Raw genomic sequence first — 17,705 nt, forward strand, 5'->3', positions numbered from 1 at the left:
GAAGGACTACAAGGATGATTAAAGGACTGGTGCCTCTCTCATCTGATCACAGGCTGAGTACATTGGGGCTGCTCAGCCTGGAGAAGGGAAGCCTCAGAGAGAACACATGAGTGTGTATAAATGCCTGAAGGGAGGGTGTAAAAAAGACTGAGCCAGACTCTTTTCAGTGGTGCCCAGCGACAGCCCCAAAGGCAGTAAGTACAAACTGAAACACGGGAGGTTCTCTCTGAACACCAGGAAATCCTTTATACTGTGAAGGGAGACTGAACCCTGCACCAGGTTGCCCAGATATGCTGTGGAGCCTCCCTTCTTGGAGATACTCACAAACTGTCTGGACACAGACCTGGGCAACTTGCTCCAGGTGACCCTGCTCAAGCAGGAGGGTTGAGCTGGACAATCTCCCTTGATCCATTCCAATATCAACTATTCGGTGATTCAGTGCTGGCTAATCAGTGAACCTGAAGCAATCTATCACAACTCTGAGTCTGATAACAGAATTTTACATTAGGGCACTGGATGTGAGTTTGATGCACCATTGCTTTTCTTGCATTTCTTTGTTGACAATTTCTGAAATTCATAATGTTCTGCCCAAAAATAAAGGAATGGTGGTTTTGAGTGAAGCTGTTCCATGCTGTGGTACATAGCGGGTGTACACACTTTCATGTGCTTGCCACATTGATGGAGTCACTAACTGACTGAAAGCTCCCAAAGGGAGACGTTACGGGTGTGAGGCGATAGCCTGGAAATCTGAATACATTTGTATGGAGGAGAAAAACCCCAGCCCATCAGCCATGCTTTTCCTGTACCTTGCTACTGTGCTTATTTACACCTGCTAGTGCAGAGGATTAATGTGCTTCAACACACAGAGACAAATTAGGATTTTCCCTGAAGCCCATCTGCTTTTTTCCCCTTAAATCTTTACCTGAAGGAAGGAATTAGACTTAAGGGAAAGAATAGAGGAGGTAGAGAAATTGAGCAGTTAATAGAAGGAGGTTGGCAGCCTAAAGTAGAGGGATGACAAGGGAGAAAACAAACAACTTCACCAATTAGGAGCAAATTAAGGCTGGAAGGGAGTTGTCAAAGGATAAACCTAACACACCATGTTGCCTTTTCCACCCATTACAGCTGCTGATGTACATATCGTATGTACATATGTATGAATGAACATAGGAAACCTCCAGCTGTGCCATTCTCAGTCATTGCAGCAATACCTTTTTTATTCATTTGCTTCCAAGAAGTAATTCTGGAAATGTTTCCTCCCTGAGAACACCAAATGTTGGTGTTTCCTAACATGATGCTTTAATGGAAGGAGAATAAAAACAGCAACACAGAAAAAGACATATGTTTTAATCTGTCATTAAATAAGTTTGCTAGAAAGTATAAAATTTTACAAAAAATTAAAACCTTTACCTTCTACTAGCATTTGAATGATATTAATCTGAATGAAAATTCTAATAACATTTACCTTCTAACAACATTTGAATGATATTAATCTGAATAAAAATATTTGGAATGTTAGTGTAATAGCTTAATAAACTGACTCCCAGATAGTTTAACTCAAAAGGATATGCATTTCTCTCACACACTTGAAAATGGAGTAAAAATTGTGGTGGAATCTCAACTCAGGTGGAATAGCAACTCACATAATTTAACAGAAAAGAATATTTCTACCCAACAGCTGTAGAGAATTTATGTCCCCAGACTACAACTTTGAGCTGAAATCTGTCTTGAGAATATGATGCTAATGTCCCTGCTCTTTCTGAAAGTGTCAGCCCTACAAACACAATCAAGATCTCTGAATTGTCTCAGTTCTGCTGCATTCTTCCTCCTGAAAGATGTCAGTGCTGTTGAAGAATATAAAGTGCAGAGATCATTCAAGATGGGAGAACTGACACATTTTGCGCCAAACAAAGGATCTTTTCTGGAAGATAAAACTCCTTCCTATGGCTGAACATACCACAGTGTATGAATTGCTCTATCATCAAGGTCTGAAGTAAAATTAAAAAAGAGAGAACATAATCTACCAAAAAAGAACATGACTTATGTAATATTTTTTCATTATGTGCTCAGCCTAATTTTGTATGGTTAGATATACACACATATGACACCTCATGCTATCATTTTCTATCCTTGCATCCACCTGAGCAACTGTTACACCTCTCAGTCAGAATGAGGAACAGAGGAACAAAGTGTGGAGGTACTGTCTGGTATATTAAGCTTGGGTGATATATAAAAAAAAAATGAAGTTAATCATAATTTATGTTTAAAGCAAGTGTTTCCTTTAGATTATTTTTAGTTTCAAGTGCTTGATAGTAATTCCATGTCTTTTCTCAGAAGGTGGGGAACTGCCCTGAAGTTCCTCTTTCTGATGTGAAGCTTTACAAGAAATTTACTGGTACAAAGTCACGGTGGCTCTGCCAAAAGCATGTATGGCTCATGGTAAGGCAGGAAGTTTGAAACTAGATGACCTTCAAGGTCCCTTCCAACACAAGTTCCATGGGTAATAGCCTGCCTCTGATTGTGTTTGCAGTGATGGTTATAACTGAGAGATTGTGACTTAAATCCTTCTATTTCTGAGACATTCATGCAGTTCTGCTTTCTCCATTGACTCTCAGGATTTTACATCATCACAGTGCATAATAAAAGATACAACAAGAAGGTAGTCATGCAGACAGGCAGAGCATCATATTTACCACCATTCTGGAGCAAAAATAAAAGCAGAGAACACTGGGCAGTAGGTTTCAGCCATCACACAAAAGTGTTGCTTGTTGTTTTGTAGGGCTTCTGGGGAGTATTCTTGTTCTGACAGAACCTCTAAAAACATGGCACCTTATGCTTTGCTGTGTGCAGAGGAGGTTCCAAGTCAGAAGTCTCCTGATGACCTCAGTTTCAAGCTGGATAGCTTCTAGACTGCTAGACTGACACCTAGAATAGATCAATATGAGATTTACAGAAATGTGAAAAATAGGAGCTGTAAAAGAGTTGATAATAAATGTCCATTTTTCTTAGAATTTGGAAATAACAAGGTGGGGCTCAGGACCCCTGTCTGTACAGGGAAACAGAACTGACTGAGAAATGCATTTCCCCCTTGCTACAAGAAAAATGGATTCTGATGTCAGCATGATTCAGTGCCGAATAAAACCTGGACTGCTGAGAGGTAGTCTCGGAACAAAATAGAGAAATGAAATGCCAAAATCAAATTCTGCTCCCAGTACAAGATGACTCTTTCAGCCCAGTGTGTGGGCAGCTTGTGGTAGAGCAATGCCTTGACTGTTCAATTCTGTGCACTTCATGCAAGCTCCTCTTATCCCTGCCCCAACTCCACCTTTCTTATAGGTAGTGATAGGCAAGAAAGATTTATATAGTTCAATTATTTTAGGAGCCAAATCTACCCCAAATCCAGAAAAAAAGAAGGATGAAACTACAGGAAAAGGCAGTAAGCTGGTGCCATGTCAGTCTCACAGAGCACAGTAGAGGGAGAAGTGGATTCCAGGATGAGACAGGAGAAAGACTTGCTGCAAGATGGACCAAGTTGTTACAGGAAATAAATTGTCCTAGGAAGTTTAGCTTAAGTCTAACATGAAACCTAACTTTCTGTCAGCATCTGGAAAATAGGTAAAGGGATGATTACAAAGGGTAAAGCCTGTGAGTTGAGGGACGGTAGAGCTGAATGATAGGTAGTAACTTACTCTGGTTGGTAGACAAGATATTTCTGTTCTTCTTTAATATCACAAAACCCAGAAGAAGTGCAGAAGTGATCAGTACAACCACAGCTATAAGTGGGCCAAGGAAATTTATCTTTGCTTGCTCCATTTCTTTATCTTGTATCTCTGAATAAGAAAGCAGAGAAGGTACACACAGCAAAGATTTAATTTGGTGACAATGACTTTAAACGCTTTATCCCAAAGTTACATGAAACAGAAGTTTAGGTTGAAGCCCTTGGCATCTTTTTGCTTTAATAGTGTAAATAAATCACTATCCACATTGTTTTATTTCCCTTTCCAATAACCAGTGAAACTACCTGGTCTTACTGGTCACTTCAACAGGAGTAAAGCAAAGCACTCTCTCTGAAGTTTGAGTAACATGTGAAAGATCAGCAACTTAATTCATAGAAGAGCCTATGAAGCAACTACTGTGCCAGTGCTACTCTGTGCTACCATGCAAGTTGAAAGAACCTGGAACATGTTACTACTTCATGTCTGCTGGAAATGATGTTCAAAGCCTAATGAAATGCTGTAAGGGATGTGAAAGTAGCAGGGAATTCAAAGGACTTTCCCTCTATTTCTGGTTTTTGTGTTTTTGAGGTTTTGGTTGGCAGGGTTAGCAGCTGATAGAGCTTCAGTTATTGCCAAACAAAGCTTATGCTTGTGTGGAGATCATGGTTTCTTACCCACCACCACTGCTTGTCAGGTATCTATTTACATAAAGCCAGAGAGGAGAGAAGAATTAAAGAGAGAAGAGGAAGATTCAGTGTTATAGCTAATATAACTATTTCAAGACTCATGAGCAACGTCCAGAGCTAAACAAACATTAGAAGACTTCTGGATTGTATTTTAATAGTATTTAAAAGTCCCAGAATGCAAAGACATCGGAGGCAGTTCGCCATGTCTGGTGTTGATAACTTAACCCTTTAGCTAAATTTATATTAAGGAAACTGCACTGTGGAACTTGTTCAGAACAAGTGGCAAATTTCTTTTACATCTGCAGTAGTAAGGTGCATGTTTATACTACCCTGGTAGGCTTTCCTGCAGTGCTACCATTCCCTCTTGGCTCCCTGTTCCTGTTAATTGGAGCACAGCTCTCCATCTTCAGCATTGTCTAAAAGAGACATGTGCAAGCCAAATGAACTTATGACCAAAGTGGGAATTGTCTTTATTTTGATGTTCTTGTGCCATAGCTTACAAACAAAAACATGTGAAAAGAAGTTTTCCTGGTCCAGAAGACAAATAAAATACTACTTTAGTTTAAAGAAAGGATCAGCCATGTGGAACCCTGAGATAATCTGGCAATAAAGTCATACTGGAACTCGGGTCCTCAGTTTCTTCTTGCAGGAGGTGTCTGAAAAAAGACACAATCTCAGAGAAGAAAAATCCCCAGACAGTCATTATGGAATGTGCACTTCATTCTGCCAAATGTTATGAAAACCACCAGGAATGCTTCTAATATTAGTCCAAGTTTCACGGTCTTTACACTTAAAGTCAGAACAGACTATTTGGCAGTTTGTGAACCAAATATGGTCCATGGGACTCTTCTGTTTGGCCTTCCACCTCTTTCTAAGGAATGATTAAAAATAGAAGCTCAAGCACTTTAAACCAGAAAAAGAGTCCTTTTTTGCTATGAGGGTAGTCAAACTCTGGAACAGCTTGCTGAGAGAGGTTGTGGAGTCTTCCTCCTGGTAGTCACTTAAAATTCAACTGGATATAAAGCTCTATGCTAGCTATTGACCCTATTTTGAGCAACGTGGTTGAACTAGATCATCTCCAGATGCCTCTTCCAACCTCACCAGCTCTCTAATTCTGTGAAGTGACAACCTCTCCCAACAGTTGTCACCTCCAGAGACTGGTTGCTGCCTGATCTAGACTCCTAGGTTGCTTTGTTGCTACTGCAGCATCTTCCAGGGAGGGGATTAATAGGGCTGTATTCTGGATTGTGTAGCAATTCCTTGCCTGTTCCCTCTCCTTGCTGTAATAACATGTTGAAAAGAGAGGAAGTTCAGTGGCGACCAGGATGGAGAACATACAACCCTTTAAACCAACTTCTCCTCCTACTTAAGAGTTTATTCTGAGTTCTGCAGTACTGCCCACTCCTACCCATGCAAAAATTGGAATGGGCAAATGGAGACTCACCTATGCCCAGTGGGACTGAGACAAGGCTTCCCAGCTGCTCCCTAAGGTGAAGCAAGCAGCTGATATTAGTGCGGCTCTTTGTAGGAACCGGGATATTCAGCTTGCTGGTAACGTTGTACAGCTTTGTCACAGCATCCTGTGAGACATCCATGTGAGCTGTACTGCTGTGTGTTATGTTCTCATGTGAAATTAGCCAAGTCATCTCCTTGGGCTCTGGATAGCCTCCACTGGAAGAACAGGAAAGATTCAAGTATCCATTGGGCTTTAGTTCCCCAGAGTGCAGTTCTGCTATCTCAGGCTGGCTATAGTTGGCTGAAACAGACCAAAGACAGAGCATCGTGAGCCAGCCACACCACCTTTGTGACAGTCCCTGCCAGTTATTTAAGATTTTCAGGCAGAAACAAGTCTAAACAGTTCTCTTCAGGAAGACAATGGGCATTCAAAGAAAGGATTTGTATGGCATTTTTTTGGTGTGTATTTAGACTTGCTGCTTCTTGTTTTCAGGGCGTTTCAAGGATGTAAGTCTGATCAGCCAGACAATGGGTCTCAGTCTCTCCCACCTGTTTTAGACACATTAATACCTCAGAATAATGAAACCTGGCCCGCTTACACATAAGGGCTTAAGCAGAAGATAGGAAGGGACCACAATGCTCCCAACCTTTGGCCTCCTGAATGGGTAAGGTGAAAGCTGCAAACTTCTAACTGGGAAATGTAAAGAAAGATATCATTTGAGAGAATTCAGGTGGGATAAGTTCAAAGTGTAGTGCTGTCTTAAGTAGAAATACCCCTGCTGTCTGTCAGTACTATAAGTAAACATTTTGCAGCATATAATTCACCATCACTTTGTGGTAGGGCACTCTTAGCTTAGTTTTTCTGATGGAAATGACTGTAGCATATGGGTTTTTTATTTTGTGTCATGGAGGACTCATCACAATCAATGAAAAACACCCTGCTGCTTTAAAAAGCCAAGTTTCCCTTGCGAGAAATAGTGAAATAGGATTGGGAAGAACTATTTAAGCATAAAATATGAATGATAAATGGTAGCTTTTAACCAATACTCTCTCTGGATTAATCTAGATATTCTCAACCAGGATCTGTTTGGTTAGAGGTTCATAGTAAAAATAGTAGACTATAATGGAAAAGGAGGGAAGGTTGACATAATACTAACCACAAGTTTTCATATAGCAAGTTAAAAAAACCCAACAACCTCCCAGAAAATCAGAAACAAATCCCAAGAAATAGACTGAAGACTTCAAAAATCTAATAAACTATTTATATCAATGTTATGGGGTGGCTTTACCTTTAAGGTGATAATATATGAATAAATAAACAAACAAATATAGAAATATTAAATAAATATCTAAATATGTAAATAAATAATATTAATTATAAATTAATCTAGTAAAATAATGCTTCATTATTTTAGGGCCAATAGGACTAAAGACAATATGGAGAAATACTGGAGAAGGGAAAAGGGGTTCTTAGAAAAATGTGAGTCTTAAGAGGGTTTCACTCTTCTGCACACACAGTGTGCTGGAACAAGGATCTAATCTTTGCCTGAGAGAATTCTCAGTATGGATGAATGAAGAAACATGATGTTGCTTTTATTTTCTCTATCCTAGTACACAATGCATAGGATTTAGATTAGTCACTTAAATCCCCCCAAGAGAATTGATGGATATGAATTCAAAATGGAAAAAGCCCCCCATTTTTTACACCCCAAAATTTAGTTAAGTTGTCCCTCAGGAAAGCTCAAGGTTTGACTTGCTTAGCTGACTGCTGTCAGACTTCTGGTCTGGAGTATTTACTCTCTCCTTGGTATTTTATAGGGATGGCAGGAACGTAATCCATGGCTATGAAACTTGTCACAACATCCAGGTGATTTAAGGGTTTCAATCTTATTGACAGTAAGCAAGTGGAAATAGTGGAGTATACCCTGCATTTCTCTTTTATAGCTTCTGGAACTCAATTTACTGAAAAGTGATGCTGGCTGCATGCAGGGTTTGGGCTACATATATGGGTTTTGTGTTTTTTAACAGAAAAGCACATTTTAGAAAGTCTTTTGTATTTAAAGTTAGCATCTTCCAGAAAAGCTTTGGAATTAAATACCTCAAGAGAAAGAAATCCATCAAGCCCTTAATATTTTTTTCAATGGTTCAATCACTTCACTTTTGTTCTATTTTCTTAAGTGACCATATGCCTTACTTCCTTCCAGACACTGTCACTGAATTAATTAGCCTTTAAGTTTTTTTTTAATATCAGGTATTTTACATATATTTCAGGTTCCCACATTCTGGAAACAAAACTCTTCCCATTATTCTGTGTTATAGGTTTTAATGCTTCTAGTTGGACTATTTTTTCCAGCCATCAGATAACTCTACTAGAGCTTTTTCCACAATTTTCAGTTTTTCAACATCCTCTTTAAAATGAGCAACTGTAAGTCTCTCTTGTGACATCATTTCAGTCTCAACACTTTGAGCAGTGCATATTTTGAAACAGCTTCCCTAGTCTCACCTGCTTCCCTTATTGATCTATCCAGAGGAAGCACTGCAGACATGCCACAACAGCAGATTTTCCAGTTAAGCTGCTTGCAACCATGGTCCCCACCTTGTATTTTTAAGAGCCAAAGTTTTCCACTGTGAAGCCTTCCCTCTTTTTTTCTGGGGATGGATCTGAGTTTGTTGTTACATAAGTCATCATGGCTGAATGAAATACATATAATATACATATAGAATCCTAGAATCTCTTGTGTTGAAAGGGACAAAGATCATCAAGGCCAACCCCTGGCCCCACACAGGACACTCAAGAGTCTCAACCATGTGCCTGAAAGCGTTGTCCAAACTGTCCTTGAGCTCTGTCAAGCTTGGTGCTGTGACCACCTCCCTGGGGAACCTGTCAGTGCCTGACCATCCCACCCCACGGGTGAAGAACCATTTCCTGATATCCAACTTAAATCTCCCCTAACACAGTTTCATGCTATCTATATATTGTACTAATGTAATACATAAAAATAACATGTCTAAATTTTATTTGAAGGCACTGCAGTATTTCTGAACACTTTGTTGCCAAGTGATCTAGATAGTTTTGTGTGACCACCCTGTTACTCTTGTAAAGGCCTCAGTTTTTCTTATGCCCATTTGAAGTGTGACATGCCAAACTAAAAAAATCCCTTCGTGTATGATATGAGATGCTAATTAAACAGCAGCATGTAAGCACAGGTACATTTCAATATTTGTATTTTTAATCTAATTATTTTGAAGGGCTTGAGGTTCTTTAAAATATGGTTTTATACTGCTTCTTCCCTTGGGAGTTTATTGAACAGAGAGTAATTTAGAAGGAAGACAACAGTACATTGTTAAAACTGTCTTTCTAAGCTGAACCTTAAAAGGTGTAGGAGACATTTAGTCCTAAGTATGAGACATCTGTAGCGTGTAGCTCAGATGTTGGCTGAGCTGATAACTGATTCAACTGTTTGAACTGACTGAGCCATTGATGCCACACATCTTCTTAAACTTTTCTTTATTTTCGCTGTGATTTATATGATCATGAAATAGCTGTGTGTTTGCAGAGATGTTTCAATTCTAATTTGCTCACAATGTTAGTAACTACTGCTACTTTTAATAGAAGGTAGTTTGTCAGATGCAAATAAACAAGTTTATTTTCCAGAGTCCTAAAAGCAATAAAACTTGCAGGAAGGAAGTCTCATATCCATCTTTAGGAATTCTGCTCCAGAGCAGGCACATTTTCAGGGGCTTGGAGACAGGACCCATATTTCTGGACTGAACAAAATCACAGAGAATCCCACAGACCAGATGGCAATCAGAAGAGATTACTTACCAATGATGTGTAGTGAGCACTCAGATTGGTGTATGATCTCTGTTGGTCCTTCAGTTTTTTTTTGCATAATAATGCACTGATAGCGTCCCTCATCCTCAACTCCTGCATTTAACAGCTGCAAGGTCCATTTCCCCATGTCCAGCTTGGTGCGATTTATATATTCAGGACTAAGGTTCTCATGTTTTACTTGGCCATAATATAGTTCATGAACCACTTTATGAGTGTCTTTTTGCCAAAAAAGTATTAAATTCTTTATGTCAATTTTCTGAGAGTTTGGGAAATAGCAGGATAGGTGTACAGTGTGATGGAGAAATGCTTTCACCGGATGCATGCTGGCAGCAATACCTTAGACAGAGAGAGAGAAAAATTAAGATTTCCACCAGCTATGGAAGAATACCAAGTTGCACTCAGAGCACTTAACAACAGTGGAAATAAAACCACCAGCATTTAGACACAAATTCTCCCGCTAGGGATGACAGGACACATATTTGTTCAAATCTGTGGAGTTCAGGTCATAAAACTGTTTCTTATTTTTCTTCCTATATTTTACTTTCCAAAGAAGGCAAACACAGACTGTGAGCATCTACATTTTAGAAAACTTATTTGCAGGCCAAAGATCCAAACAATTCCCTCTTGCAGCATCCTGAGTGCAATGAGATTCTACCACAAAGAAGATAGCTGAAAAATTTCTATTTAAAAAGTTAATTCTCCTAAGAAAATAACACAGCATTAAATTTTTGAAGAAACTATGAAGTACACACTGTGTGGTAAATGTGAGTGTCTAGGGAATGCATGACCAGAAGGTCAGAAGCAGGAGAACACTTTCAGTCTCAATGAAGAATTAATCTAAAGTTTAATGACAAATTAAATGTCAGATTTAACTGTTCCGTAATAATTTACAATTTAATGACAGAGTAAATGTCAGATTTAACTGTTCTGTTGCTGATCTTGTTAACAGAAATGGTCAATAAACACAATTCTGCCTTAATGCAAAGAAAGGATGAACTGCACTACACAAGGGATGATTTTGCTCCTGCTTTCCCCTGTGCATGTGTCCATTATTATGAATGGTGGTGGTCTGGGGGGACTGTATTTTCTTGGAATAAGAAATGCAGCCCTTGTCCCAGAAGATACAAACATCTCTGCTATGTTCAAAAGGAGGAGATTTACAGTCTCTCCCCTGGTGCGAAGTTCTGCCTGTTCTTGCAGAGCACCAGACTGCAAAATGATCTCTGTGGCTGCCTCAAACTCCAGTTGTCCCATATCAAACAGACAGTTTTCAGTTTAACACTGCTCTTCTCTATAATGCACACAGGTGATACACAGACATATTAAAGACAGATTTAAATTGAGAATTTAAGAGCAACATAAAATAAGTGTAATGTAAAGATATAAAGTTGAAGAGAGAAAGTACTTACTATATATATTTTATAGAGTCCCTGCACACAATTTAAATACATGTGACATAGGCTATATGACCTTGGTTCTGCAATGGAAGTGATTAATACTACTATGGAATGAGCTTCTTAATGGATGAGAAAGTATCACATAGCAGGACACAAAGAATTTAAACAGTTTTAACGATTGAAAATGTGCCTTTTACCTGGGAGAAATATCATAGCACAAAGGAAGAATGTGCAGACCTCCATGACACTGTAAGAAGAAGGAAATAAATAAATATGTTAGAGGTTGAAAACATTCCAGTAATCCCAAAGAAGTAAACCAAGAAGTTTTAGCAAGGGAGAGAGTACTGAGAAAGTTAATCTCACCGTTTTCCATAGACTGGTGCAAGGACTTCTATGTGTTTCCCAGCCTTTAGCAACCACAGCTAGCATGCCATAGCAGATCCCTGGTTTACAGAGAAGGTGATGTGGTGCAAGATTACTGCAGACTGTGTATGCCATGGGAGTAACACAGAGTTCCTGAGGTCCAAAGGGCAGGACAAGTACCCAAAACGCCTTGAGTGGAGGAAAGAGGAATGGGGAGCATGCTTGGCCTGGCAGTGTGGGGAAGAAGATGGGGAATTGAAAGTAGAGGGGGAGGAGAGTGTGACGAAGAAGGAAGAGGTGGGGGAGACGTCAGCTACCAGAAGTGATGAATGTGTGATCTTCAGTTTCATGACAGGAATCTATCCTTAGCAACAGCAAAGGATAACACAGGGAAATCCTATGATATATGATACAGACAGCTGATGCTAAAGAGCACATAGTTCATGGTAAAGAAAAAATTAGCTTCTCTTTAGAAAAAAAGAAAAACCTCCAATGTCTTGTCTCCTAAGCAAAACACCTCTCTGCCTGCTTGGTTTCATGTGGTGTAAGGGCCCATGGTCCTGGTAAACAGCCAGATGTCATCCCCATGCACCCTGAGAACGGCACCTCTATCTGCTCTGTGTTTACTACTTTGCATTTTAGCAGCACCTTTGTGGGTTTTGTGTGCCTTTTCCATATTTTTGGGAGAAACCTCCATACCATCCTTGCCAAAGTCCTTCACTCTCCCCCTTCAAACAGCGCCAAAGAAACCTCTTTTGCAGGAGCAGATGTAAAACTCTCCAGCTCTCATACTACTAAAAAGAGTGAGATCACTGTCTGCTATCCTCAGTAGTAGTACACTTTCCTGAAGGATGGTTTCCCATTTTTTGTCATGTTTTATTTTAGGCTTGGGTCTTTACCTTTACCTCAGGTCTCTGGTGTCTTCTTCTGTTTAATACAGATTCCACTCAGTCCACTGACATGTGTTTTGTGAGTGTACTGTAATTTACAGGACTGACAATGGTGTTTTTTCCAACTTCATTCTGCCTTTTCTTAGGAAAGGGGAGAAACAAGTCCGCATGGCTCAGAGGATATAGATAATTTTGTTTTGATCCATCTGTCATAGCAGAAGAGGTGGGAGGGGAGGGAGGGCTCATGCACAATCCATTGTCATAGACAGAGGTCATTCTTTTTCTGCTCCAGCCACCCAAATGCATGGTAAACTTTTATCAAGGGGTTTTCCCTCCCAGAATGAGCCCCACTGAACTAAACCAGACAGTAAAAGTAAAGTGCCTAAGTAAAAATAACTGTGCCAAGACACTCAAATTGACAGAAACTACTTTGCAGCAGTCACATTTCTATCCTATAAATAAGAATTTTGGCTTTCAGTCAAGTGAAAAATAAAGGATAGCTCTGTTTTTCTTTTGGATTCAGTGCAGGTGTGTAAGAGGAGAAATTAAAGCAATTCAGCAGCTACTGACATAAGTGGAGAGAGTATACTGCATGTTTTGCAATGACTGTCTCACAGAAACAAAGAAAAAAACCAGAACTAAAAATGAGAATGAGAGAGAAAAAAATCCAGGCAAAAATACCAAATAGCACTGCATGCCTTTCTTTGTGGTTTGGATTTGGAGCTGTGAGGACAGAAGTCTCAAAGTTCCTTCATGTTTTCCCAGCTGCTGTCTTCCAGGAGAAAGTGTGTTTTTGGGGATGCTGGCATGAAGAAGGATCCCCTGAGTCTGCAGAGGGGTGTACACCCACCTTCCCTGCAGAGGGGAATTGCTTGTCACTGAGTGTGAGTGTGTCAAGCTGCTTCTCTCATGGGAGCTGCTTTATAGAGAATTGCTGAATCATTAATTGGGTCACTACAACTTCAGTGCTGCCAACAGCTTTTCTTCTCCTTTTCTATAAAATGCCTTTAACCAACAAATGCAAATCCTTGGAGCTGGTGTCCAGAAGACTGAAGGGAGGAAGGGGAATTACACAGTATCACTGTGGGCTCCTTACACTATTCCTTTGGCATATTCAACACAAATTCTGTGCTCAATTCTCTCTTACATCTGCAGACCATTGAAAGTCCTGTTGTGTCCCAGAACTGAGCAGCAGTCAAAGGGGGCCAGGTAAGAGAGGAAAGATAGACACTGTGGGTCTGTGTGTGGATGTGCAATTTTGCTGTTCACAGGCTGAGTGCATCCATCTGTGGAAGTGGCACTTTCTCATGGTGCCAGTGATAACTGATGAGATGGAAGTGGTTTGGTTGGAAGACCCAAGAAATTATCTCTGACATCCTCAATAATGTGAGGTCAGTCCATGGGGAGGTAAACATTTTCCCTTGATAATAAAGCTAGCATACAATGGGGTGTCTTTCTTCTCTTTTGGAGCTTTTTCAGCCATTCCTGGAGGAGTCTCCATGACTCACAATTACAAATCATGTGTGGATGTCAGAGATGAAAATGGAGAAGTATATTAATTGAAATTATGTCAGTATGCAGTCAGGAGTCACACTCAACCCTTTATTTACTGTTTCTACAGTGAAATCACTGAAAGGAGATGAAACCATATGAGCACATGCACTCTACAGGCCTGATTCATGAGGGCTTTGGTTTGGTCCAAACAAGTCTGAGAAAACTCATGAGGCAGTTCCCACTTGGCTCAGTACAGGGGGATTCCTGTCCTGAATCATAAAATCATAGAACGTTAGGAGTTGGAAGAAACCTTAGAGATCACCTGGGACTAGGTGCCATGGGGAGGGACATCTCCCACTGTACCAGGTTCCAAGCCCATCCAACCTGGCTTCGAACACTGCCAGGGTTGGGACATTCACAACTTCTCTGGACAACCAGTTCCAGTACCTCACCACCCTCACAGTAAAGAATTTATTCCTAATATCCAGCTGAAATTTCCCCTCTTGGAATTTGTACCTGTTCCTTCTTTTCCTGTCACTACAGTTCCTAGGGTTCCATGTCCTTCCTGTGTCAGGGGGGAGACTCGAGGAGACTCGAGGAGAGGAGAGGAGAGGAGAGAGGAATCACCTCCTGCATGCTGGCCATGCTGCTTTAGATACAGCCCAGGGTATGGTTTGCCTTCTGGGCTGTGAGCACACACTTCCTGCTCATGTTCAATTTTTCATCAACTATCTATGCCCAAGTTCTTCTCCACAGGGCTGCTCTCAATCACTTCACCAACCTATTGGTGTCCCTGGGATTGCCACAACTCAGGTGCAGGCTCTTGGACTTTGCTTTGTTGCACTTCAGGATGTTTGCATCAACCCACCTTTCAAGCATGTCAGGGTCCCTCTGGATGGCAAAACTCCAACATCAATGTTTGGGGAAAAGAGCAACCTTTACTTTTGAGGGCAATTGCCAGAAAGCCCTGTGTGACTTATTTTGAGACTGGTTTTCTCTGTCCTGTTCCTCCCAATCCAGCATGTGAAACCAGCATGTAAATGCCCAAAAGGCACAGTGAAGCATGAAGGTCTTGGAGTAAACAAGAGCTTTGTATCAGGTACACTTGCCTGGGTTTTCATTTGCTCTCTTTTTTGCTGTTTTCAGTTTTGAATATAGTCATTATCTTTTGAAAGACACTGTCACATCTGCGCTCTTTGACTCCTAAGTTCCTTCATGACCCTTAAGTTCCTTCCAAAATGTTCCTTTATTGCATATTCCCACAGGTAATTAGCTTGTTTTCTTACAACAGGTACACATATTCTATGGGAAAACTCTCCTGCCCCATGTTGAACTCAAAACAAAACTAAACACTGAACTAGTAAATTACTCTTTTTATTTTTCTAGCATGGGGAATTTTTCTAAAATTTCCACCCTATGCAACACTGAACAACTCCATGAGCAGTGCTGTGAGCCTCCTGGAGGCAGGACATCTGTGACAAAGACTTTCCACTACTGACTTGGAAGCTATCCCTGGGGCTTGTAAATTAAATTATCCTAAAAATGCATTTGCCAGCCTACCCCCATGTTGCAAATACAATTTGATTTGTACAAGTCTTATCAAAGGAAATCACACCTTAAGAAAATTTCTTTAACATGGCAAGTTCAGAGGATTCTATGATGCCCTCCACCCTAATACTAAGCCATATGGCTAAGCCATATAATTATCCAACGAGACACATATTTTAAAACATACATTATTCAGGCAACTTGATTTTCCTATGGGCTTCCCCAGTCAGAAAACTGTCACTGTTTTAATTAGTTGCAAAACTTTATCTTTGCTCATTCTTTTATAACTGTCTTTCATTCCAACTTATATTTTAAAATTCTGGGCTTGTTGTTTAATTATTTTTTTAATTATGTGAAGAAAACCCAACCCTCTGCCTTCCTAATATTTGATTTCTGAATGCATTTTATATCCCTTCCCATTCAGCAACATCCTTTTATAGTATCTAAGATCTTCAGGAGAACCACGACTTTCACTATGATTCTGGGATCACTTTGCTCTAACATCTAGAAACTCCTCTGTTAATAGCAATTAAAAAACACCAATTATTTAAATAATACCTTTGGTAAAGAGATCATGGAGCATTCCAGTGCCTCTGCAAGCAGAATCCTTCATCCACGACTTGGGTCTCTGAAAGAGGGCACGGTGGCTACCTAATGACAGAGTCTCACTGCACAAACCATAGGACACAAGCGTGTTCTCCCTGCAAGTGAAACTGCAGGGGAAATTCAGAGGGGAAGAACGTCATCACATTAGAATTAGACATTCATTTGGATTAGCTGTGGTGTTTGAGTTCCACCTAAAGTACAGGTCAGGTGTACATGTTTTTCCACACTTTAAGCCACACCTGGCCACAGAGATCGCAAGTTGGTTGAACCACTTCTGCATCACAGGCACAATAGATGATGTCTGTCGTCCTTTCCCAGCTCTCGCACTCGCATCAAGGCTAGTACAGCAAACTTCTCTGCTGGGAGGTAGTAATTGCTGGGTTCATGTCTCACCAATTCACAGCAGGCCGTTCAAATTTGCACTGAAACAGAAAGGGAACACACTCCTATTCCCACACAGCTCACAATTTAGAGGTGACAGCTGATGAACAGGCCAGTCAGTTGCTGGAGACTCTTCAAGAGTCATTGTATGGAAGAGGGAATGTAAATGCCCATTCCCAGGCTGTCCCTCTTCCAAGTCTCCTATTTTTGCACAGGATACTTTGCCTGGAAAGGGCATCATTGCTACACAATGCAGTACAGGCATAATTTCAAATAGCAGCTTGCAAGGCACCTCTGGTGTCAAGGTGTGTGCTGTATACAGAAAGATGAATCGGTATTTGATTCCTTACTACACAAACAGAGCTAACAAGGATTAGCTGCCATGCAATATATTCAATGCTTAGTCCTTAGGTGTTAGATTCCTTATTTTCAGTAGAAGTCTTTCAAAATCAGCTGGGCATGTGACACGAACTTCATACTGCTTTTCAAAACAGAAGGATCTCTGATCAAGTGCTACTTTTCTTGCAACAAATTAATCTTAATTATTAAATGAAGATGTGATATTCAGTAGCTCAGTTAAATGAGCCAAGCCTCTGTTCTAGCACAGAAATCACTCTGGGGACACATACTGATTTTCTCACAGTGCTTCTTATAGTACATTAACTTTACAAAGGTAAAGGTTCTGCCTTTCGGTTTTGGTTTCTCCCCTCAGCCACCAGAACTAAGCTGTGAAGAATTGACCTGATTCTCATATTCACTGGTGTAAATTAGGTCCAGCCTCCTTAAAATGTGTATGATCGGACAACACCCTGGAGATCCACTATGGTCCTTTCACCCAGGTCCTGATTATAAACATCTTGCTCCAGGAATTCAGGAAATGATTGTGCTGATGCCACCATAGGATGGGCTCTGCCTCATTCTGCTATAGCCTGATCAGCTTGCTCCAGGAAGTAAGGGATGTGTGTGAAGCTGCTATGATAGCAACTGTGGCTCAAATGAAACAGAGAGCAGCTATGGAGTCACTTCACTAATAACAATTATGTGTTTATGAAGGTGTGCTCCTACTTGCTTATAGGAGCATTACAAATGCTTGCGTCTCTAACTGTCCAAATCATTATCAGATAAATAAAAAAGGCTAAAGCATTCAATCAAAAGGATTACTACAATACTGGGGAATGCCTGATTTCCTACTCCAGTGTTCCTGTCTCAGAGGCAGCAAAATACTCCAGTATGGATCTTGCTTGATAACAGAAATGTTCATCCTTTCCTCTGTCCTCAGTGACTGCCTTCCACTGTGTGCAGAAAGTCCAGATCACAGAAAATCCACCCTCTCC

At 40.4% G+C, this 17,705-nt stretch overlaps 1 protein-coding gene across 3 annotated transcripts; it reads right to left on the reverse strand.

The window, feature by feature from the left end:
* Positions 1-1,330: 1,330 nt before the first annotated feature.
* Positions 1,331-16,491, reverse strand: CD86 (CD86 molecule). Of its 3 annotated transcripts, none has more exons than XM_033517160.1 (6): positions 15,943-16,491; positions 11,287-11,336; positions 9,684-10,028; positions 5,847-6,158; positions 3,690-3,830; positions 1,331-2,925 (listed from the first exon to the last, which is right to left on the reverse strand). In XM_033517160.1, exons 2-6 carry the CDS (start codon positions 11,330-11,332, stop codon positions 2,906-2,908), a joined length of 864 nt encoding a protein of 287 aa, XP_033373051.1. In that variant the 5' UTR covers positions 11,333-11,336; positions 15,943-16,491; the 3' UTR covers positions 1,331-2,905. The 3 variants fall into 3 exon arrangements, with proteins under 3 accessions (XP_033373051.1, XP_015498735.1, XP_015498748.1); XM_015643249.3 differs by lacking the exon at positions 15,943-16,491 and adding an exon at positions 11,453-12,242; XM_015643262.3 differs by lacking the exons at positions 1,331-2,925; positions 3,690-3,830; positions 15,943-16,491 and adding exons at positions 3,856-5,058; positions 11,453-12,246.
* Between the last annotated feature and the right edge of the window lie 1,214 nt (positions 16,492-17,705).

Source organism: Parus major, chromosome 1, assembly GCF_001522545.3.
Source record: "Parus major isolate Abel chromosome 1, Parus_major1.1, whole genome shotgun sequence".
Taxonomy (NCBI): domain Eukaryota; kingdom Metazoa; phylum Chordata; class Aves; order Passeriformes; family Paridae; genus Parus; species Parus major.